We start from the raw sequence: 25628 nt of genomic DNA on the forward strand, positions 1-25628 counted from the left end.
TATACATCCCTATCCGCCACAGTCAAGTTGCTTGTCATCACCCAGCAAAAAGGTTTGCATACTGCATAGAAATTGAATTTGCTCCATCTCCCTGTAGTTTCATCACTCCCCTCCTCCCTTTCATAACCTCCCTTCACTTTTGCTCATCTTCCCTCTGCTTTATTTGCATGTTTATACTTCCCCCTCGCTAACCTCCTTTTCTTCTGCCACCACACACACACACTCTCTAATTGTTTCCCCTCTCTCACACAGCATGCATTCCAGATTATGCCAATCCCTTCATAAATAGGAAAACTACAGTAAACAAAAAATCAGAGGAGGATGCTGCCAGTGCAAGCAGACAACATTTCTCTCTATTTCTTTTCCCCCCTCGCTGCCTGTGTGCTCTGTGCCTCTCATTCTCCCAGCACACTGCAGCTCCTCCTTCCACCTCTCTCTCATCGGCCGCCCCTCCCCTCTTCCCTTCTCCATCTCTCTGCTAGGTGCAGCATGTATGTGAGCGCGTGTGAGCCAGCAGAGCCGCCTGTGTGTTTACATGTCAGCCTATCAGTGCTGCCGGATTTAGAGCATCTGGAGAGGACGGAGGCATCTCTCAGATGCCCCTCAGACAAGGGATTCTCGCCGCCGCACATATCCCTCATTCCCGTTTGAATCCAGCCCGTCTTGTGTCCTGCGTCCCCGTCTCCATGCTTTCGGAGGCATTTTGAATTTCCTTGGCAACATGGAGCTGCCTGAATTAGAATTCTCTGCATGACAGTCCTGGTAAGTGCTCTGTCTCTATGGTGGGCTTTGAGCGCTGAGGCATTGGATCAGATTTATTATGGTGCAGTGGTGGGGCCATGGGGTTTCGCCAGGGAGCAAATTAATGTCAGGAATAAAAATTGTGTATCGTAGGCAAATGGAAGAGGATGCGAAGAGGGAGTATTATGCTTCTGAGGAGGGCTCCAGATCTTATTTGTGCTTTGTCATCCAGATGGCTTTCATTTTGCTGTGTGCACTATGCAATCTGGGTTTGTACTGTGTATGGATCACACATATATATGTATGTCTGAATGTACAGTATTTAGGTTAGATGCGTTTTTCTAGGTACAGGTGCACACTATAAATATTATATAGTGTGTGTGTGTGTGTGTGTGTGTGTGTGTGTGTGTATGTGTGTGTGTGTGTGTGTGCAGGGATGCTTGCAAACACACCTATGTCCTATATCACAGCTGAAGGTGTGAGGATGAGTCTGTTTTGTGTTTCCTTCAGAGTGCCAGGGTGGTTGTCGTTGCTTCCTAATCTGCCCTCATTAACATTCATGTTCCCTTCAAATGCCAGTAAACTCACACTTATTCATTCTCAGCAGCCTTTTTTGCTGTTGGCTGTCTCCCTTGTGGGAAATGATGAGGGGATCCTATGCAGGTGTTTGATTTGCCACAGGTTAGATGGATGGGTGGCAGTGGTGGTGGTGGTGGTGGTGGTGGTGATGGGGATGGGGAGGTTGGGGCGTGGAGAATGAAGCCCCAAATGATTATTCATGCAGGCTAAATAAACAATTTCTCATAGTTTAATTTCTTACTGCTTGTTATATTTGCATTTTTATAATCATGGCTGCAACGCTCCACTAGGCAGACAGCGATGAGTGGAGTCTTCCTCTCTGGGTTTTTTTAACAGAGCAGTAACAACCTCTGCGAGCCACAGACCCCTGACAGTCACTGAGTGAAGGGTCTGCTCTTCACGTCAAGGCTTTATGAGCTAGACAAAGCTCTTAATTGGGGCGCTGTAATCAGGTTATGACAGCTGATTGGGATCTTTTTCTTTTTTTTTTTTGGTAGTTATTAATGCGTGTCACTGTGTGTGCACGTCTGCCGCTCCAAAGCACTCAACGCAATTTTCGACAGACTGAAATGAGCGGAGCTGATGATGTTGATGACTGGAATTTTTGATTACATCTGGTGAACAAATGCGTGATTAAAACTAACTCGCTGTTACCGGGCAAACTGTTTTTCAACAACCTACGTACTGTCGATGTCAGCTTGTTTCATATTACAGCTACATATCAAAGACTGGAGAAAATACAATTCACGTTGTATCACGCTGAATATATAAGATGCAAATGTATGTCGTATCAAACATTTTTTTGCATCACCACAATGTTGAACCTGCATCAGAGGATTATCTGCAGTTACAGCAGCAGTTGGGGATCCAAACAAACAAACGCAACACTGACTATGTTTACATGCATACTAATATTACACTGTTATTCTGCATATGACAATATTCAGAGTTTAATACGGGTCATGAAACTGCATATTCGGAATTAGGCCTTATTCGGAATGGAGCGTTTTCCGATTAAGACATGTGTAATATGCCGATATTATTCTGGTTTTAGGAGCATTCTTTGGACATGTATACAGCACATTCGAAATGTGCGTTTTTTACGGCAATTTGCGACACATAGCCTCTTGCCTCTTTGCGGCCAGCTTTGTACAGTGTACACAAACCAACTAGCCAACAGTTTGCAGAGCTGCATGCCCAAAAAAAGCCACATTTCTGGTCGGACATTTTAAACTTTATGAAAGATTTGGTTATCAACAGGTTTTTGGAGATGTGCAAATATCGCAACGCCGACCTTTTCAAGAAGGTGGTTGAAGGAATGGCTGTAAAATAAATGACATTACAGAAGAATAATATTGTTTCATATTTGATCAGCGCTGCCTAGTTTGACCGTTTGGTCAGAGTTTGCGAGTGATTGACAGCTGCTCAGACACGGCAGACTCCAGCTTGGCTCCGATTGGTTGTTTTCCTCCGGTCTGTGAAATCTTGCAGATGCCATTAGGAGCACCGGAGGACACTGGAGGACACCGGAGGACACAGAGGAACATGATTTTTTTTTTTTCGATTACCTGTCTCATGTACTACTGTCTGGATATAGTGACCGTTTAATAAAAAAATCTCTTTTCTTAATCATATTTGCTCCAACCTGCCTAGTCCAGCTTTAATTGGAGTATGTAAACAGGGAATATTAGTGGAATATTCATCTTCATCAGCCATGTAAACAGCTTAGTAGGATTGTCTTTTTAGGAATAAGGGCAAAAAACGAAATATTTTGTGCATGTAAACGTAGATACTGACATATTATCAATGCACAAAGTTAACTATTTTATATTTTGATTCCCCTGATAAATATGAATCCAATATTAACTGTTTTTTAGCTCTGTTTTGTTCTTCACCACCTTCTGAATACCTGTCCCTTTAGCTGCTAATTTATGTCCACCAGCTGGACAACAACTCTGTCCACCTGCCATGTGGAGCTGGGCAGTGTATAGTGGCTTTATCAGAGCTTTTTTACTGAAAACAGCTGCCTGCTGTGGCTGTGTGTTCAATTATATGCAATTTAAACTATACAATTGCATGTGTTTTGCACAAAAACCCACAGTACATGACAACCGCATATATGAGTAGCCTGATGGATAAAATTGCAAACATACTTTGAGATGTTCTTAGTTCAAATGCCTATTGTTTAGGTACCTGTATGAGGCACATGACCTCCACAGTCCTTTAAGGCTGCCAAGTGGCTAACAGAATAATATAAAGTTGAGTGTGTGCATGCTACAGTCTATGGTAATATATATAATTATCTACAAACATTGAAGCAAAGGGAGATTGTGGAATCTATAGGATCCAGAGAGGTTCTTACCTATATGCTCCTCATAGTGTACATTTGAAAAATAATAAGCCCACTGGAGTATGAACTCACTTCACTCCCGACATCTTGAAGGAAAAAAAAGCTCAAAGGGTTCTTTTAGTGAGCTGATATATCACGATTCTATATTCAAATGTAGCAACTGGCAAAATATGTATAATAATCTTACCAGTACTATTAATAAAATAATTAATACTAGTACAGATTGAGACAATGCAGACACACAAATGGAGCAAATGTTATACTCCAGTCTATTCCATTCCAAAACAAAACACAAACAAAGCAGTGCTGCTGTCCATTTTTTTTTCACACTGCTTTGTTTCACGCTGTCATGTGCTTAATATTCTGTGACATAGCGGTCTGCATAACGCTGAACAATAGCCAATTTTCTCACAGTAGGATCAAATGGGGATCATCAAAGCCAAGGTAATGTGTTTACAGAAGGATTTAAGTTTTCTTCACAGTTCAAATGGAATAATAGTCAAGCTGACAAATCGCATGTTGGAGGAAGTTACAATCAGCGTCATTGGTGGAGAAACTCAAGGGAGGCATAAATAAGTATATTCAAATGAAAGCAGATTGTGTTGTTCCAGAGTGCACTATATATACAGGCTCTCAGTGAGTAACAATGATACAGAATGAATAATGTCCATCTGATGCCTCTGTCGGGTCTCTTATGGTTTATTTTTTCTCATGTTTGGCTCTAATTATAGCCCATTTTATTTACAGCTAAAATCAGGGCACTCCTGCACATAACAGTTCATTCGCGATGCCCCAGAAAGGAGCAACGTATAAAGTGGCCGGAAAACATGGAGGGTGTTACTATTAAAGCATTCTCTGAAACAAGATCCATCTGGAATCCAGATGCTGCCACATAATGGGTAACATCAGCCACCATGAAAAAGGAAACGGTGAGGGCGAAGACTGCCAGACCACGTGTTTACACAGTCTCTGCTGGATGCCGAGGTGACAGACGGAGGCAGATCCGTCACAGGATACTCAAATTTGCGTTCTACAAATGTATTCAGAAGGTCACAGTCCTGCCGCTCTGCAGCAAGCAGCCTTCCTCATTTAAATTTAATAATAACAGCTTTATGCTAAATAGGAGGCAGTCAGGGGCTGGTAGGATGGAGGGCCGAGGTTGTCTCATGTTCATGCTCCTGGCCGGAGTCAAGCTGTAGTATAGCAGAGCCTACAATAATCAATCCGGTCTCACGGGAAGGCGTATAAATACCACGTCATTACAAGGACATTAATCATGTAATAAGTACGCATTTTTGCCTTTCCGCGTGTCATTTTGTACGTCACGCAAACGTCCGCACTTAGGCAAGAGAAACACTTATTTAGGCTCTTAGTTAGGGAAAACATCATGGTTGGGCTTAAAATAAGTAACTAAACTAAGTAAAACACATACGGCAACAATGTTACTGAACTACAGAAAACATGTCACAAATGTCACGTGACAATCGTCACTAATAACACTAGTCTCACTAGTAACCTAAAAAAGAAAACACAGATTAACAATGGTCTCGAACACGGGCCTCCTGGTTAAAAGTCCAGTGTTTGTTGGACCCATCCACCTCGCCACCCGCCCACCATAAGTGTTTTTTCATGCTTTTTATATTGTCACTACCTCGTACCGTAGCATTTATACGCGGATGTGCTTACATTGCAGTCAGTACAGGTTACATGGCGAACAAATGACCCGCGGAAATCAAGAAAGGTGTACTTATTGCACTCTGAAAGCCTTTATCCTGGCATTTATACACCTTTTTGTCCGAACGAGCTGCAATAATAATACATTTGAACTGATCACAGTGGACATCTTGCAAAGACTCTCTTCCCATTCATCTGTCTGTCTGTTCATCTCGTCCTTTTGTTTGACGGATATCTATAATATAACTGACACCAGTGGTCTGGTTCCTTTCACTTGAAAGAAAGGACAAGATGAATTATTGCTCTGACTTTTTGTATTCACAAAACTGTGAGGACTGAGGCCCGTAATTAAACCTCTGGATTCTTAATGCCATTTTTTTTTTTTGCTTTATCAACACCAAGGCTGATGAATTCCTACAAAGACACCAAGGCAAAGAACTTTAAGAAAGCAATTAGAGCACACTACTCAAACGAATGGTCAAAGTTTTTCCTTGTATCTGTAAAAAAAAAAAAACAGAACCTCATATTTGTACTGTAGCCGGTGATTATTGGATGAGTGATTTAGTGTGAAAATCTCTCAAAATCTCCTATTGTGCTTTCTATGAAGGGCTGTAAGAGGCTTGTCTGAGGTAAAATTGCCTTTGGCATGGCATTTAGCCCCTTCTTTTCAATTCCAGTTCAAAAACATCCTCTATTCCCCAATGGTGAGTAGGGGATAAAGGTTTGTGTAATATCCAGCTGATCCTACTTGACTTTCAAGAGGAATGGGTGTTAATGAAGAAAGGAGCCTCTTTTGTACTATTGCTGTTAGACTTTGTCAATGAACCAAGAAACAGATCGGCATGGTAAGACTATAACAGGTTAAATATACTGCGAGGTTCATTCCAGGCCCTGTTTTTACAATATCTTTAATGAGGATCAGGATCATTTAGCTGTTTTTTTTTTAACATCCCTTATCATGGATCTGACTGATCTTGTTGATGAGTCCAACGGGATGTAACAATCTCAGCGTCTTTAATTAGATCATGATAATAAATAATGTAACGCAATATAAAATAAAAATGTCTTTGGATAGCAAATTAAAACTCCATTAAGCAACGTTTTCCATATCAACACTAAATTAAATGAATGATGTAAAAGGGTTGTTAGTACTGCTGATCTCGGGAGAATGAATAGCCCATGCAGTATGCAGCTCCGAGCAGCTTTCAGCCTCTCCCAGTTAATTGTTTTGGTTCACCATGTAGTCCGACTGGTAGAGTCCCTCCGGCTCTCACTGACCCCCCCATATAAAAACCGTGGGCAGCTGCTCCCAGCTCAAAAGCTTCTCGCTACAAAAACTCCCACACACTGATTGTACACTACCTGCCCGGTGAGAAATAGTAGAGTAGGAGCCGGTATGTTTTGGAGAGTCGAGTGCCTGGTAAAGACGGTCGAACATCTAGGAAGCCAAAGAGACTTTATCTTTCAGGAGTGGTAAGACCAAACAAGGGGTAAAATGAAAGTGATTACTGGACCATTTCTCACATGGCCGAACAAACCGCCCTGAAGAATTTAAGTCCAACACATTAGTCACAAGAACACCACAGTACTTAAAGGCCGTGGCTTTGTTTTGAAGTCTACTTTCTGGATCGCTATAGCTCAAAATGACTAAATACAGCTTTGATTTCAAAACAAAACTATAATCTGCCAAAGTGTTTTCATTTATTGATACAAGGACACTTGGAAAATACAATCTCAAAACGCTCATTTAGAATTTGTAATGTTTTGTTTACAGTCTGACTTGTTCTTACAAGGGCTGTCAAGGTTAACGCCATAATAAGGCATTAACACAAATTTGTTTAACGCTAATAATTTCTTTAGTGCATTATTGCAACTTGCAATTTGTAGGTTGTAGCAGGCTCAGTTTCAAAGCTAGAGTAACTAGAAGATACTGGTATCATAATATGAAACTAAAAAACTTAAGGAATCCATTGGTACCAACCATGTCATACTAGCTTGTCACAAAGGAGGTTAAATAACACTCCAGTCCCTTGACCTCTGACCTCAAGATATGTGAATGAAAATGGGTTCTATGGGTACCCACGAGTCTCCCCTTTAAAGACATACCCACTTTATGATATTCACATGCAGTTATATATAACTCATAGTCAAGTCAGCACACTGACACACTGACAGCTGTTGTTGCCTGTTGGGCTTGAGTTTGCCATGTTATAATTTGGGCAGATTTGTATGCTAAATGCAGTACCTGTGAGGGTTTCTGGACAATATTAGTCATTGTTTTGTGTTGATAATTGATTTCCAGTAATGAATATATACATACATTTGCATAAAGAAAACATATTTACCTACTCCCATGTTGATAAGAGTATTAATTACTTGACAAATCTCCCTTTAAGGTACAATTTGAACAGATACAAAAACCTGCAATTAATTTGGACAATTAGTGACAATCATGCAATTTATCGCGATGAAATATTTGAATTGACTGACAGGCCTACTTCCTACACCTGCTTCTAAATCCAACCCTCAAGTGGGATCGTGAAAATCCTGATTCTCAATCAAACCTGACCTGATCTCACTCTTTTAAGGAACAACATTTAAGATTGATGAAACAAAGAGACCACACCCATCATCGAACTCAACCTCTATTTTGATCTCAACTACACACCTGCAAAGCTTCGGGACTGCATCTTGCACGGTTGCGACGCTATCACAGCGACAAAATCTGTCCACACACAGACAGAATCATAAACACCTGGCAAAGTACTCTAAACAGCCTCTGTGGTAGTTCCTGATACAGTAGATGGCTCCAGCTCCACATGATGACTCACACACAGACTCACAACGTGAAAACAATATCAGCGTCGCTGTCGCGGCTCGTAATCACCGAATCCAAACCAAATCATCTTAATCTTCTCGATTTCCAGAATTGATTAGTCATGCTAAACCTACATTTCATATTGAATCTAATACAACTACAGAAATCCTGTAATGATGGTTACACATTGTCACAAGACACCTATGAACACTGTTGGAGCTTTCTGATGAAGCTCTACAGGTGTAAACCCAGACAATCAGGATGAGCCTGATGAACAAGTTCCCTGCCAGCATTCACTTAGAGGTGCTGAATTTGAAATTCAGAGCAAATCTGTTGCCTCTATGCAGCTCTCAAATTGGCGACGGCTGAGCCGGCGGCTCGAATCTAATGGTGCAAACAACGGCGGACATAATAGTGTTTACCTGGTGGGGAACCAGACGGTGGGTGGTACTCTTCCACAACGACGCTGTCGGTCAGGACAGCATTATCAGCTCTAACCACAGTATTAGGGCAGTGCAGAGTGGCAGCAATGAGCTAGCCAGTGGGGCACGCTCACATGCCCTAACATGCACTAAAAGGCATGTGCAGCCAGCCCGGCTGTGTCAACAAAGCACAGAGAAACTCAGATTACAACACACACAGAGGGAGAGTGACTTCATTCTCTGCTCAGGTAGACAATACTCTATATCTTTATGTATGCAAATAGTTGTTTGCTGCTATATTAATGCTTTGAATGTCATATAAATAACCTTTAAAGTTCAGCATTTTGGGACATAAGGAGTGATGTTCATTGCGGCTATTAATTTTAGAATTGCTTATGTACAGGAACAAGCCGTCTAAAACGACGATGCTTATTATTACATGGACCTACATTCAACATGACGATAAAGGCCAATGCACTCCGAGTTCTGAATGTAGTAAGAAGTTTGTATTGAAACATGGCTGACACCCACGTTTCAGCAGGCGTCTTCTCTTCAGGGCGTGCTACGTAGGTGTCAGCAGCTCAGTACTCTTGAGTGCTGAGAATATTCCCTTTGTTTTCCTACATGCCTCCAGCCTTCGACTCCAACAAGCAACTTTGTATGCCGAGTGTCATGTTTTTTAATGATTTTTTTTTTTTTTTTCTCTTTTAAAACAAATGTTTTGATAGCGCTCCAGTTGTTCATTTCTGAGATGCTAACATACTTTATTGATTGTTCCTAAAGACAAAGACCTTAAGGATTAGACATTTTAAAATTCATGGATTAAGAGTCTTTGTCTGCATGCATGGCAGAGGGTTCCGGCTTATGTGCTCTGTTTATGTTTGTTTTTAGCATATTGACAATTTCTAAACTTCCAGAATGCACACAAAGCAGGGTGCACACAAATCAGAGCTTAGAATGCATCCGTCAGAATTGATGGTGATGTACTGGAGAAAAAATGTCTAACGTGTTTTACTTTAGGTGTGGCATAAGGAAGCAAAAGTTGCCTTCGTTGCACCAAAGTGTAGCAAGTCTTGCTAGACTGATGTCAATTGCAGTTTTTAGTTTAGTTTTATTTTGTTTTGCTGCAGTGTTTTTAGTGAATAGCAATTTGCTACTGGGTGTGTCTTTATGGTTGTCATTGTGGTGATCCACATCAGTTCTTTTATCTAGTGTTGTAATTTAAAGGAATCCTAAGGGGCCTTTTTCTCAGCAGAGATTTAGATTTTTCGTAGTAGGAAACATTGTTGTTGGTAATAACATACCCTTAAACCGAAGCAGCTAAATGGAATTTGGCTATCATTATCATTTACCCCTGTGCTATTCCTACTGTGACCAGTCAAAATGTCTTCTGTCTGTGAGAAAGACCCCATTGTATAATATTGAAATGGCTGGAGCCAGCTGAGCTGGGCACTTCAGTTGTCTTAAAGGGGACATATCATGAAAAACTCACTTTTTCAGTGATTGTGCTCATACATTTGGGTATCTGGAGTGCCTATAACTCACAAACTGTGAAATAAGAAAACCCAGTAATTTTTTTGTGGGCTGCCTATAGATCAGAAAACATGTGATTCAACAAGCCATTCAGATTTTGCTCCCCTTCCTATGTCACATGCAGACTCATTAGAATATATCGCCCACGACTTGAGAACGTCCTTTGTAAAGGTGCACCATATTTTTATAGTTAGCCAATCAGAGCACACTGGGCTTTTTCAGGAGGGGGTCTTAAAGAAACAGGCGCTAAAACAGAGCGTTTCAGACAGAGGGTGAATACTTGATATTCAGTCAGACAGTATGAGAAAAATATTGTGTTTTTTGAACATTAAAGCATGTAAATTTTCTAGTACAGGATTGCCCAAAGTGGAGCCCTCGGGCCAAAATTGGCTCGCCATAAGGTTAAATTTGGCCTGCCAGATGTTTTTTTTTCTTAATTAGAGATCGTCTACGATCCCGACTGACTTTCCTGTCTTTCGGAAGCACCTGCCAACACTTTTAGAGCTAAAGTAAAGATGCTGGTATCATATGAAACTAGAAAATCAAAGGAATCCATTGGTACCAACCCTTAGCTTGTCGGAAAGGAGGCTAAATAACGCTCTAAAGTTAGGCTGAATTATGGCGAGGAAAAACTGGCATGGCCATTTTCACAAGGGTCCCCTGAACTCTGACCTCAAGATATCTGAATGAAAATGAGTTTTATGGATGTCCACGAGTCTCCCCTTTACAGACTTTATGAAAATCCCATACAGTTTGGGGCAAACACATGCACTTTTTTGACTGCAGTATAAATGTTATATTTTTGCCAATTCTATAAATGGTGTATTTGAGTAATCCTGCATACTGGGGTCCCTAAATAGTCTTGAAATTACATAAATTGGGTATGTCTGGAAATGATCCCAATTGAGCAGGTTGGTTTTAAGGGGTTAACTATGTAAAAGCTAAAAGAACATTTGATTAGGGGAACTTGGGATCCTAGTACCATTTTGATTCTTAACAATATAATACAACAGGTGTTTGCTTTTGGCCCGCGGTCCACCATTTAAGTTCCAGTTTTGGCTCTCTAAGGGAAAAAGTTTGGGCACCCCTGTTCTAGGAGAAGCCCAAAATTCAAGAATGAACCTGGAAATGAGCATGATATGTCCCCTTTAATAAATGCTGTGGCAACAAATGATAAATTACCGCTTATCAGGTCATGATAAGGAGAGCGTCTCACTCAAAACAACAAAAAAAATCAGTTGGATTGTTTTAGATGCACTACAAAAGACGGAGGATCAGAGATGATTAGTCTCGTCTAGTGACCACACAGAAGATGAGAGGGGCCTTCTGATCTTGAAGCTGATTATTTTCAGATCAGTACTATAGAGGATGAGCATGTGAGAAGGATGCAACTCTGAATGACTTGGCCGACACCCTTGTGGGGGGGCCTTTGGAAATAGCGCTGGTCCTGTGGAGGTCTATACACTGTCTGCAATCTCACCATGAGGGGGTATGCCCCTATAGGAGTAAAGCATGAGCCATTTGTTTCTCTAAAGCACATATGCAGCAGTGAAATGGGCTGCAGCGCTGCTCACTGTTAAAGAGCTCACATTAATTATTGCTTTATTGTGCGAGAAATACCATGCAGAGATAATATTCCTTTTTTTATTCAAACGTATTTATGCAAGTCGAAAAACAGCTTTTCACGTGAGGGCACTAATAGGTTTTCTTTTTATTAGATTTGGGATTAAATAATATTACATTACAACAACCTGCTTGGCCGGCCTCCACCACTACCAGCCATGATTCCTGACAACTGGATGAATGCAGTGTTGGTCAGTAAGTGCAGTAAAGGTACTTTGAGACAGACAGAGTCAAATGGACAGCCTAATGGAGACTGCTGTTTTCAGTTCCATTAAACCACAGTGATGTTTAGGTAGAGAACCGGCTTCTATGATCAACTACTCCATGTCCCCTGGCATCTTCGAGACCATTAATCTACAGTGTCGCCTGTCAAACTGAGAACTATCCGGCATGAATGCCAAACCTTCAGTATCTACCTGAATTTGTCGGATAAGAAGCCTTTAGGCGTTAGGCTTGTTTATTTTTTTCTCCACTCGCAGACCTCTGCTCCTCTGTGTTAATTCTAACACTTTGTTTTTTTTGTTTTTATGTCCAAGCAGCCGGTTGGTAAACACAAATAGACTTCCAGTTAGATGCTCGGCTCCTCTCCCTACCTTCTTTTGTACTAATATAATGTTTAGGGCTGTCAAAGTTAACATGATCATACCATCATAGCATCATAAGACACTACAAAACCTAAGGAATCCATTGGTACCAACCACACTAGTCATACTAGTTTGTCGGGAAGGAGGCTAAGTAACGCTCCAAATTTACGCTAAATTTTTGCGAGGAAAAACTGGCATGGCCATTTTCAAAGGGATCCCTTGACCTCTGACCTCAAGATATGTGAATGAAAATGGGTTCTATGGGTACCCACGAGTCTCCCCTTTACAGACATGCCCACTTTATGATAATCACATGCAGTTTGGGGCAAGTCATAGTCAAGTCAGCACACTGACACACTGACAGCTGTTGTTGTCTGTTGGGCTGCAGTTTGCCATGTTATGATTATTGATTATGATATTTTTTATGCTGAATGCAGTACCTGTGAGGGTTTCTGGACAATATTTGTCATTGTTTTGTGTTGTTAATTGATTTCCCATAATAAATATATACATATATTTGTATAAAGCAGCATATTTGCCCACTCCCATGTTGATACGAGTATTAAATACTTCCTTTAAGGTATATTTTGAACAAACAAATAATGCGTGATTAATTTGCGATTAATCACGATTAACTATAGACAATAATGCGATTAACCACCATAGAATATTTTCATCGATTGACAGCCCTAATAATGTTACAGTATGTACAATAGTAATGATTCTGTGGTCATTATTGTTTCCACAGTGGCATAAAGCTTTGCAGGTGCAGTCCTCCCCACCTCTTAAGCTTCCGTGAACGGCTTCTTAGAAAATATTTGGCAAAAACACAGCAGAAAGCTTGTTTTAATGGAAAATAAATGCTCTGAATGGGTGTTAAATCTTTTAGACTGGGTGGATTGTTTGGCTTCTGAACATTTATCATGCTGGATTATGGGGCATGAGATGTTTTGAGTATGCTATCAGAGAACTACTATGAGAATTTACTGTGCGTTATGGAGGCATACAAATTGTAATTAAATATTGTCTAACATTTTCATCTTTGCATGAACCATTCCATCAAAAAGAAGCTTCTGTGCATTAGCTTTGTATAGGTGAGGGTATGTTCTGTGCACTAACATCTGAGGCAAAAGTGTGTACCTTTCTGGCTGAGAGCCCTGCTAACTAGAGGATACTGCTGTCAAAAAAAAGCGGTAGTTTGCTGACCCCATGCAGGTGTGTCTCTGCATCTCAACAGGAGCAGTTCCCATGCATGCACTGAACCATTTTATCCTTCTCTAAGCATTTGATCCTGGCATGGTGGAGCGTCAGGCCATGCAGTTTCTTTTTAGATTTGCAGGGGTTGTTACCTTTATCTTCGGCTTCCACGGAGGATTTGTTTTCATGGGATTTCTCATATCTGATAGCTCATTCCTCTGGAGGATGTAGATTAGCCGGCAATGCAGTTCTCAAGTGTCTGGGTTTAACCAGCAAGTGTTTATTATAATTTAATTATTATTGCAGGTCATTGTATATTTGTACATCCCCGGTCTCACAGGAAGGGGTATTAAAAGCACAACATTACACGGATGTTGACATGCGTCATTAGTATGCGTCACTGACATGCGTCATTACACGTACATGCGTCATGAGGACGCATGTTTGCCTTTTTGCATGCTATTTGTATGCCACACAACAAAACGGTAACATCTAAAGTTAGGTTGAGGCAAAAAAAAAAAAAAAAACGTTATTGTTGGGCTTTGTTTTTTTGTTTTTGTTTTCTGTTTATATGAAAGTATATAATAATAATGTATAAATCCCCAAATAGTCCATGAAATAAGAAATAATCCCATTGCATTATTCAATATTCATATTCAACATTAATTATTATTAGTTATTCTCAGACGGATATCGCTGTTTGCAGTGTGTGGATCACTGTCCCGGGCACTGGAACGATGGAGACCGCTTCGAATACCTTTGAATATTGCTCACCGAAGATTCGAAGCCCAAAAAATGGTATTCTGGATAGCCCTAAAACTAAGTAATATGCATGCGGAAACAACGTAACATGAATACGGAAAACACATCACAAACGTCTAATGTAACTTATAAAACAAAACACCGGTCTCCTGGTAAAAGTTGTGTTTGTTGGACCCATTCACCTCCCCACCTGTCCACCATAAGGGGTCTTTCTTGTTTATTTTACTCTACGTCAATAGCTCTAAACGTGGCATATTTACGTGGGTGCGTTTATATTGGATTCAGTACAGATTAAATGGCATATAAATGACACATCAAAAGAATGAAACGTATCCATATTGAACGCTAAATGCCTTGTGAATTGTCGTGGTATTCATACGGCTTTTCATGTAAACGGGCTGATTTGTAATATCCCGACTCTTGGTATGTGTGTATGTCTAGATCTACAGAGGCTACAGTAGATATAAACACCTAATTTTGATTTACAAATAAAATCAACTGATATAAGATAGTACCTTTTGTATGCAATAAAAAGCACAGAAATGTTTGCAGTTTAGAGATCACATACTGCTGTACAGTCTCCTGAAAGAGACTCGTCCACTGTTATCTCCCACAAACATTGTCACTTCCATGCCGCCCACAAGGTTTTCATGTTTGTTTGCTTTTTGACTTTTAAATGTTTGCTTTAATTTTGTCAGTTGAACGCAAACATACCAGTGGAAGCAATCGTCATCTCTTAAATCCTATATGTATTTACTTGTTACTTTTGTAGCTGCCGCTTCCTTTTTGTTTCATCCTCTATTCCCTGAACAAGTCGCAGAATAATGAAAGCTGTTTCGGAAATGTTTGCCAACAGCAAGCTATGTGTGCTAAATGAGGAGCTAATGAGCACATTGTTCAAGACTGTAATGAAGAAAACGGAAGCTGGATGTAGTCTAGAGAGTGCAATCATTGATGAACCGTCATAAACAGAAATTAAAGATGAGTAAAGCCTTTATAGATCTCCAGTGGGGACATCCAGGAAAGCATCACTGACTGCAACGTGTGAGATGAACAACAGGAAACAAATCGAATGAATACATACTGTAAACTAAAAACTTAACAAAGTAGGGCTGTCAAAGTTAATGCAATAGTAACGCGTTAACGCAAATTTGTTTTAACGCCACACATTTCTTTAATGAATTAACGCAACTTGCAATTTTTAGGTTGTAGCGGGCTCAGTTTGTAAAGCTCGAGTGAAGATACTGGTATCATATGAAACTAGAAAACCTAAAAGAATCCATTGGAACCATCTAGCTTGTTGTGAAGAAGGGTAAATAACGCTCCAAACTTGAAAAACTGGCAAGGCCATTTTCAAAGGGGTCCCTTGAACTCTGACCTTAAGATATAGGAATGAAAATGGGTTTTATGGGTACTCACAAGTCTCCCCTTTACAGACATGCCCAATTTCTGATCAATGACAGCTGTTGTTGCCTGTTGGGCTGCAGTTTGCCATGTTATGATTTAAGCATATTTGTTTATGCTAAATGCAGTACCTGTGAGGGTTTCTGGACAATATTTGTCATTGTTTTGTGTTGTTAATTGATTTCTTATAATACATATATACATTGATTTGCATAAAACAGCATATTTGTCCACTATCATGTTGATAAGAGTATTAAATACTTGAGAAATCTCCCTTTAGGACACATTTTTAACAGATAAAAAATGTGCAATTAATTTGCGATTAATCGCGAATAACTATGAACAATTATGCGATTGATCATGATTAAATATTTTAATCGATTGCCCTATTACAAAGACATATACATTTTTTTCATGTCACTTAATGGTGTTTTCTCACATGTATAGGCTAGGGTTAAGACAAAATAACATAAGACCTTGAAAAAGGATCTTAACTCTGATGTAATTTAATTACAAGCACTGCTACAAAAGTTGGGTCATATTATTGAATCCCAATGAACAACATTTGTCAGCTATGAAAAGGAAAAAAAAAAATAGACACATGATCTGTGCCCAAACTGCAGGCACATCAAGCAAAACAAAAAGTTAAATTATTTAATATGTCAAGGGAAATGCTCTCAGAACTCAAGCTGCATTGATGATTCATGACAGCGGTCACAAGTTGAAACTGTCCAACGGGGACATGGTAGACAAATACAGAGCAGGGTTTCAAGTTTCCCCTGTATCCCAATAGTCCTTCCAACATTATGCTGCACAACAAACGTACTTAACAATAACTAAAAACAACCGAAGGGCATATATGCACTGATGCGTTTAGCTCATTTGTCTGAAGAAATCCAGTGACCCATTAGCGGCGCACACCTCTCTTCGGGTTTGCCCTGTATCAAACCACAAGGCACGGTGAGAGGGGAGATGCGGAGATTCGAGGCAACAAGAGACTAATGGTGAGCCGAGACATGCTTTTTGTGAGGAGACTATGACAGGGTGAGAGGTCCGCGGAGAGAAAATGCGAGCAGTCATAGGAGGGCAGGAGAGAAAAAGGCTTGTCCACTTGTATTCCTCCTCCTGCACAAAACCATCAAAAAGAGGAATGGAAAGAATCAGGGTAGGGTCGAAGAATACGTGGAGCGATAAATCAAAGGCTAAAATTCAGAGAAAGACTGTAAACCCCCACTCTAAACATGTTAAAACTGTGTATATAGGAAAGCAACTGTCAGGTTATTTGCCAATCTGTTTGTTTTTTTTACACAAATTCAGCTCAAGGTCAAAACAAAGTGGCGATACAGCGAGCAGATCTGAGCTGTAAGGCCAGATTACACAGATAGTACCCCTGCCCCTTACTACGCTCTGAATCATAAATCATGCATGCTACTCTGGTAAGAAAATCACAACTGCATTTGCATTTGCTTGTTTTTTCGATTAGCAAGGACATCAGCGGGCCTCATCTTCATTCACATGCCCAACTTGACAAGATAAAAATCACATTCTGTGTCAAACAGATAAACATGACGCCCATTTTCTGCATTGAGCATCTCAGTAATATTTCATTCCACTCCGAGGTTTAGCATCTGTCAAAACGGATCAAAGTTAAACGTGCTCTGGTCTGTTTTAGGAAATATTTCACCATCCCATTGGACAAGTGTACATGCTCTCCATCCGCAAATTCACGTAATTAGAGAGAGAGACAGACAGGAGTGGGAGGTCACAAAGGAGCTATACCGATAGACACTTAAGCTTTCATTCTGACAGTCTGCTTTTTACAATGCTCTATAGACACTGGATTGACACCCGACGTGTCTGACATATGCAGCCAGCAGGAATTAACAGTTCCGGAGGAAGTGAAAATGGAAGCTGCAATTACTGCTCCATTGGAACTACTCAGACCACAATCGAAACTGCTTCAGTCCCATGACTTTAATTCTCTAAGAGTGATGTTTAATTTGTGTTTGGCCAATAAAAGCAGAATCAGTCTCATCTTCACTATCAAGTGTAATATATATTTTTTTAACGCTACAAAAGTGCAGCAGACAGCCAAAGAGGTTCTAAAAAGCACTACATCGATAATTTGAAGCACTCTTACCAAAACACTTTTTGTGGTGGATGAGTTACAGACAGAATACGCACCGCAGTGCCCATTCAGCTCCCACGTATGACAACATGATGAGTATTCGGATGGAGACTCTATTATCCTCTCATAATAGAATCTCCTCTTTGAAATGTAAAAGATACATTTCTTTTCTGTTTATTGTTTAATAATTTCATGATAATGGGGTTTTTCATTATTTCCCTATTTTAAAGCATTATAGATATAACTACTTGTTTATCACATCACATCAATGGTTTGCTTTGTTTTTGAGGATTTTAGATTATTTTTTGTTCAGATAAAAATACAAAAATAATTAATAATAATAATTATTATTACGTATATTGTTGTTTTTTAAATGACAGTTTTAAATAAGGGATATAAATCCCGACAGGGTGCCGCATCCCCCTGCTGGGATTATTTATTTGTCGGGTTTTATTTATTTATTTCACAACAATGGCCGGCTCGCTGTAAATTATCTTGCTTATTACACGGCTACTTACTGAAGAAAGAAATAATTTGACACAAAAACGGTCCTCCAGAGTCCATAGCAACAGTCTGTTATACATAGCAACGGTGTGCTATAAAGAAAAAAACAGACCATAGAACGCCGTGATTGACAAATCAGAATTGAGTATTCATCAAAACCATGTAATAAAACTAATTAAATACTTGTTTATTGTTTAATGCAGAACACAGGGGGACAATAACGCAGACGCAGACGCTTTGGTTGCGTCTGGTTGCTATGATACAAAATATCCGCAGACGTAAAAATGTCAGCACAAGGTAGAGGACTTGCTCTGGATGAAGGGAAGGATGAAGCCCGTAGGGAGACAGGACGGACCCGCTGGTCTATGTGTATTAATTTCTCCTCCATTGTTGTCATAAGATATGACGGTTGGTTTTTGTGGTATTTGTCCCGCCCCTCCTCCATTGTGATTGGACTGCTAAGTGAAAAAGTGACAATGACGAGCACATCGTTTTAACCAAAGTTGGAGATTTTTCAACTCTCGCCGACCAGAAAAAACACCATATGTGCAGTGCTCAGCGCAGAATAGACGCTTGACGTCTCGTCACGCTGCTGCCGTTTGTAGAATGGTGTGAATACAAATGCAAAGAATTCAAAAAAGAAAAAAAAGTGAACATAGCGGTTGTGGTGGTTGCTTGCCATCCCCCGCGGTGGGCTTGTCAATAGCGGGAAATATAGCGGGTATTGCGACAGCCCTAAACAAATTACAGTGTAATTTCTCTCTCTTTGCATGAGGCTCTTCTCCGAGTGTGTCCCACCGATATAGCTGCGACTTAAATCGCATGATTGATGTGAGAAGTAGAGCTTGAAGGTTTTAGCAAGTTAAGGTTCCCCCGAGTCAAAAATCAAATAGGGGTTTAAAGCCCTCTGACAATCTCCGTCCCTCCATTTGTCACCGCTTGGCAGCAATCTCTGTTTTATGTCACCACAAGGTCAGCTCAGCTCAGCAGTGGCATGGGATGTGTTAAGTTTGCAAATATTTCAGGGAGCCATTTAAAGATATAGCATGGCATTTTTGGCTGCTAATTAAAAAGCGTCTGTACGAGCGCCGGAGACAATGTGTCACTGATATTGGCAGTAATTGTTTTCATCATACTCAGAAGTCAGAAGCACAGCAGGGTGGTTATATTGTGTGACCAAGTCCTTTTTATTGATTGGCTGATTTCATTACTTGTGAAGAAAGTCGCCATAATGAAATGTTATGCAAGGAAAGGCTTATTGCTTTGTAAAGGTGTGAAGATGAAAGCAAAATTGTGATTACCACTGACTTTGCAAAAGTTCTGAAAATAGATTTTTCAAAGGTTTTATGATGTAAGAAAATGATTCAGCTCATAGCCAAAATGAGCCTGTAACCTGGGAGGACTCATTAGTATCAGATAACGGTTTATTATCATGGAAATTGTGAATTGCAAAACAATAGCTCATCAAACTGTTGTGGTAACTCTTTTCTTCAACACAGGAAGGGCTTTCAGTGATATTTTAGATCTTCTTATGAAATGCAAGGAAAGCATTTCAGGAAAACAATTATTAAACACTGAAAATACAATATCTCCTTGTTATTTTTATACATTTGGACAGCCATATCTTATGAAGGAATATGTCTACAAACAGAAGCCTATCAGTAGTTAGACATACTGTAGCTTTTGCTTCATGAAAGCTGTTTCATTTTGTTTGTTCAGTTGGAATTAAGGACACATGACATTTGCCACTCCTTTCTACCAACTCCTCTTTTTCCATGTCTCCACAGGTAAGCAGTAGGATGGTGTCCGGAGAGGCAGGAGGGCACAGCTACCTGGTGGCATGCTGGCAGCCCATCCTGATCCTCATGCTGGGCACCGTCCTCTCTGGGTCCACCACCGGTTGCCCCTCCCGATGCGACTGCAACGGTCAGGAGCGTTCAGTCGTGTGCCATCGACGGAGACTGGCGGCTCTTCCCGAGGGCATACCCACCGAAACGAAGCTGATGGACCTCAGCAAGAACCGTCTGAAAACTCTGGGGACCGAGGAGTTCATTAATTACCCTCAGCTGGAGGAGCTGCAACTTAACGAAAACACAATTTCGTCCATCGAGCCCGGGGCTTTTGGCAACCTTATGAACCTTCGAACTTTAGGTTTGCGCAACAACCAGCTGAAGCTCATTCAGCTGGGGGTGTTCACAGGCCTGACCAATCTCACCCAGCTGGATATAAGTGAGAACAAAATTGTCATTCTGCTCGACTACATGTTCCAGGAGCTGTACAACCTGCGGGCTTTGGAGGTTGGCGACAATGACCTAGTATTCATATCACCCCGATCATTTCATGGCCTCAGCAACCTTGAAAGCCTCAACATTGAGGGATGCAATCTGGCCTCAGTGCCCACTGATGCCCTTAGCCATCTGCATAACCTGTTGTCACTTCGATTACGCTATCTCAACGTCACTGTCATGAGGGATTACTCCTTTAAGAGGCTGTATCGGCTCAGAGTGCTGGAGATTTCTCAAATGCCTGCCCTGGATACCATGACGACAAAATGCTTGTTTGGACTCAACCTCACATCATTGTCCGTCACAAACTGTAATCTTACTGCCATCCCCTACCAAGCCATCAGTCACCTAAGATATCTTCGCTTTTTGAATCTGTCTTTCAATCCCATTCACACTGTGGAAGGGAACAAACTGTACAATCTGCAGAAGCTCCAGGCTTTTCATTTGGCTGGTGGGAGATTAGCTGCCATAGAGCCCTACTCTTTCCGTGGACTCAACCACCTCCGTGTACTCAATGTGTCCGGCAACAGCTTGAACACCCTGGAGGAGTCTGTCTTCCACTCAGTGGGAAACCTGGAGACTCTGGCTTTGTATGATAACCCGTTGGCCTGCGACTGCCGTTTGCTCTGGGTCTTCCGCCGGCGGTGGAGGCTCAACTTTAACAGACAGCAGCCCATGTGTACTTCACCGGAGGTTGTTCAAGGAAAAGAGTTCAAAGACTTCCCAGACATTCTCCCCTCTGACTATTTCATCTGCCAGAAATCAAAGATCATGGATTATAAGGTTCAAGAAAGCCATGTAGATGAAGGAACTACTGTTCATTTTGCTTGCCAAGCCGAAGGCGATCCAGTCCCTGTGATCATGTGGCTATCCCCTAAGAAGGACTACATCACGACGAAAACTGCGGGATCAAGACTTTCTGTGTCTAACGAGGGCACATTGGAGGTGCGTTACGCCCAAATCCAAGACAACGGCACCTACTTGTGCATCGCAAGCAATGCAGCCGGCAATGACACCAAAGTTGCTCACCTTTTTGTGCATAGCTACTCCCCCAATTGGCCCCACCAGCCAAACAAGACATTTGCCTTCATTTCCAACCAGCCCAGTGATGAAGGTGCGAATGTGACCCGGGCCACAGTTCCATTTCCATTTGATGTAAAGACACTCATCATTGCAACTACCATGGGATTTATCTCTTTCCTCGGAGTCGTCCTCTTCTGTCTTGTAATATTATTCCTCTGGAGTCGAGGGAAACACAATACTAAGTCAAGTATAGAGGTTGAATATGTGCCACGTAAAGAGGAACCGGAGGAGGCCAGTCCAACTGAGGCACCCGTACAATTCAACATGAAAATCATGTGAACCTCAAATGGAGGCCATGTAAGCTTACAAACTGCAGTCGGGATGCATACCATCTTCGCTTCAAATATGTACTCAGTTTATGAACGATAGAAATTGCACAGCAGCAAACGCATCTTGACACTATACCCTCGACTCTTTTTTTTTTACTTCAGGGACTGAATCTTTAAAAGCAAATGTTGAATTTCAAATATTCAAATTTCTGTAAATTTGTATTGGCAATACTCAATCAGTATGTTAACATGCACTCAACAACCCCAATTACTGTGTGTAACCAAATTAAGGGAATAGTTTGAATCACAGTAGATGGATTTCCAAAAATAAACCGAGTTTACATGATAGGTGGGTTACTGTCTGGAAGGATGTGGGGATTAGTCTGCAGGGACAACCTTTCTATCAGCACAAAATAAGAGACAGATCTTGTTGTTAGGATCTTGATGCTGCCTTTGATGTACAAAGCACAATAACCCATTATTAGAACCCAAGTTCTGTTGCTTGAAATGCTAAGTTGAAAGTCCATTTTATATTGTCACAGTGCAAGCCATTGACAAGTATTACATGAGTGTTTGGGGTAGTATTACATAAAAATAAAAGAGATAGAGAGCAGTCTTATTTTGAGAGACTAAACATGTACTTTCAAGAAAGAAGTCATTAAATTACAAAGATAAACTTTTAAACTTAAAGTTTTGAGAAAAGAAAATGTCAGTATTACAAGACCAAATTAATAGTTTTGACAATAAGGTCATACTATTTAGAGAAAGAAGAATATTATGACAAAATGCCATGTTAAAAAACACTCTTTTGGATTGCAATTCTCTGAAATTGAAATTTTAGTATTAAAAATCAGTTGGTGGATTAGTCAGTGTACCTCACCACCGTACATCTGTCAGTGAGCAGAGGCCTTTAACATCATTAAATTGTGTTTTGATGTTTCCCCTACCATATTTCGGCACTGCTGCCTGGAAAAAAACATGTCCAAGAAAATCAAACAGTAGCCTGTATCTCCCTTACTTGTCATAGACAAGCACTTTTTTGTCAATTGGGCTTCAATTCTACTGTGTATATCAGTTATAATAACTGGAGTATTTCTTAATCTGGTAACAGTCAAATTAAAAATCTGTGCATGTTAACACACTGAATAAAAGAAAAATAAGCCAGTCGTACAGTATGTGCTCCTTTCTGCCAACAAAGGAAGTTTGTCATTAAATGTATTAACATGTTCAGCTATACATATTTTTTCTGTATTCTATTCTTTCCTTGTACATTATGCTATGGCACAATAGTAATGCTTTTAATGGCTGTGAGTTTTGAACACATTACAATCTAAAGAGCAGATTAAATATTCATGTTTTTGATGTGACTAAACCAAACAAGAGTGTTACAGCTTTTCAGAGTACTCTTGAAAGTCATCAGATTAGCAATTTATCATCAAGTGTAACAAAGTTAATTTGTTTACCCATTTGGCAGCCCAATAAATGCGAGCCCAAGTCCTGAGGTTATATTGTCACCGGTGCATCTCAAAAATGCTGACATTATTAATTTGTTGCCTTGAGTAACCCATTTTCCAGATTTCAGCTGAGCAATACCCAATATTTATGCGTAAAATGGAGTTTTATACCTCATAGGGATTTTATGTTGTCTAATTAATTTCACAGTCAAGGTCTGCTCTGAAGATAATGTGTTCATTAACTCTTAAAATACTTGTTTAAAAGGGATGGGCAGATGGAAATTCTATTAAAATAAATAACATTTTATACTACGGGGTGCTTATTTTATGCTAATCTACCATAAAAAAATGAATATGAAGACACATTTTTCATCTCTAAGTGAGGTGATCTCCTGTGCTGCAAGTAAAGTAATGTCCACGGAGCTCATTGCTTTACTTAAGGGGCACAAAGTGAAGCACACTTCACTGAATACCCCTTAAATATTCTTCTCACTGCAGTCTTTTAATGCTGGCACTTGCCAATGTGGTCATAAAAGACCTGGTGGTAAGGCTATACCCATATACTTGTCCAAATTCCCAGGGATCTATGTATTTGTGCGCTGTAAACCAAAATGGCATGTCAAAAGTGAGATCATGTCAGACCATGGCATCGTATTTCTATTGTCACACCTGGCTCAGTTTTCATCATAAGCTGCATATTCTCAGCTTAAGCTGTCCTTTTGAGCTCAACACAAAACAGCATTTCTTACTAAGCACAGTAAGTGTGTTAGCTGTGGCAATTCCTAAGTTATGTTAGCAGCCATGAGTGCTACTAAATGGTTGGTTGTAGTGACAACAGATGCTCAAAACACAAACATATCATTCAACTGTCAGCCCGACACTGGGGACACAACATTACACTGAAACCTCGAAGGCATAAATAGACGCCTGGATTTGTTTTAAAGGAGTAACTGTCAGCCTGATCAAAATCACAAGTGCATCAAAGAATAATTAAGTTTCCTTGTGGACAGGTTTGTAAAAAAAAAAAACATTTGTTATTTATTACATGAAATAAACATGACATGTGACACCGCAAGACAAATTTAGAGCTTATGCAGGCGATGTTAGAGTAAGCAGTAAGTCATCTCCTGTCTGAGAACCAAACATTCAACAGACTGGATATGTTTCGTTCATTCATATGGGGAAAAAAAACATTGATAAAACTGCTGAAATGGTAAAAGCTGTTGTGAAATTGACTCAAGGAATAGAATGTGTAATAAATCAGGCATAGGTTGCCAAAGGCTGCTGAAAAGAGAAGCAATATGAAAGGATAATTTCTGAAGGGCTGTATAACACTAACTGACCAAGCTCTCGCTTTTCTGAATGGAAAATGAAATAACATGAAATGGACTGTCTCTGTAATTGTGATTAGGCTAACAAAGTAATGTGCATGAAATATTTTTTTTCTAACCTTTATTTAACCAGGAAGTCCCTTGAAATTGAAATACATTTTCCAAGGAAATCAGAGGCCTGTATTACGAAGCAGGATTGGGGTTAGCGAGGTAACTTCAGGGTTAATTCCCGTCCTTCGAAGGTGGTTCACTTCTTACCAGGGTAGATCGCCATGGTAACTTATGCTGAACACCTAACCTGCTCCGGAGCAGGTTATATTCCAGATAAGAGATCAACTCATATAAAAGCACCGCCTACTGACCAATCAAAGCTCGGGGCGCAGATCGTAAAATAATATTACACAAAGACGAAGAAGTTGAAGTAATAATCCAGGCTAAAAGCAACACAGTTTAAACTTACAAATGTAGGAAGGACAGCTGGTTGTATGCTGTGGGTGCTCACTGCTTTGAATTATGCTTTTATATTTATTTTTTTTACTTGCTCTCAAGTCCGTTTCACATCACCGGAGTCAGGGACACAGCTGAAAGAAGGCTGAAATACTCATACACGGTATGTCATTACCAAAGGGCATAATGAAGTGTAGTCTATTCATCTATTATATTCTGAACGTTTTTTTATAATATCACTGCCCCATTTAGACGACTATATCTGACTTTTGAGAATTACGTTACATTAATAAGTCTGTTAATTTACACATTTACACATCTGCATTTTTTCTTTTGCCAGTTGGCCTTGGCAAATATTATAGTTTGCTCTTCTTTTGTAAAAATGTGCCGCTCTGCTGACAGGAGACTTGTCCATGTTTGTGATTGGTCATAAATTGCAA

The 25628-nt window shown here is 40.2% G+C and overlaps 1 protein-coding gene across 1 annotated transcript; it reads left to right on the forward strand.

The window, feature by feature from the left end:
• Positions 1–279: 279 nt before the first annotated feature.
• On the forward strand, positions 280–23717 carry lingo1b (leucine rich repeat and Ig domain containing 1b). The gene is made up of 2 exons (XM_037759232.1): positions 280–762; positions 20107–23717. The coding sequence occupies exons 1-2, from the start codon at positions 751–753 to the stop codon at positions 21964–21966; spliced, it is 1872 nt and encodes a 623-aa protein (XP_037615160.1). The 5' UTR covers positions 280–750; the 3' UTR covers positions 21967–23717.
• The last annotated feature ends 1911 nt before the right edge of the window (positions 23718–25628 follow it).

Source organism: Sebastes umbrosus, chromosome 2 (genome assembly GCF_015220745.1).
Source record: "Sebastes umbrosus isolate fSebUmb1 chromosome 2, fSebUmb1.pri, whole genome shotgun sequence".
Taxonomy (NCBI): domain Eukaryota; kingdom Metazoa; phylum Chordata; class Actinopteri; order Perciformes; family Sebastidae; genus Sebastes; species Sebastes umbrosus.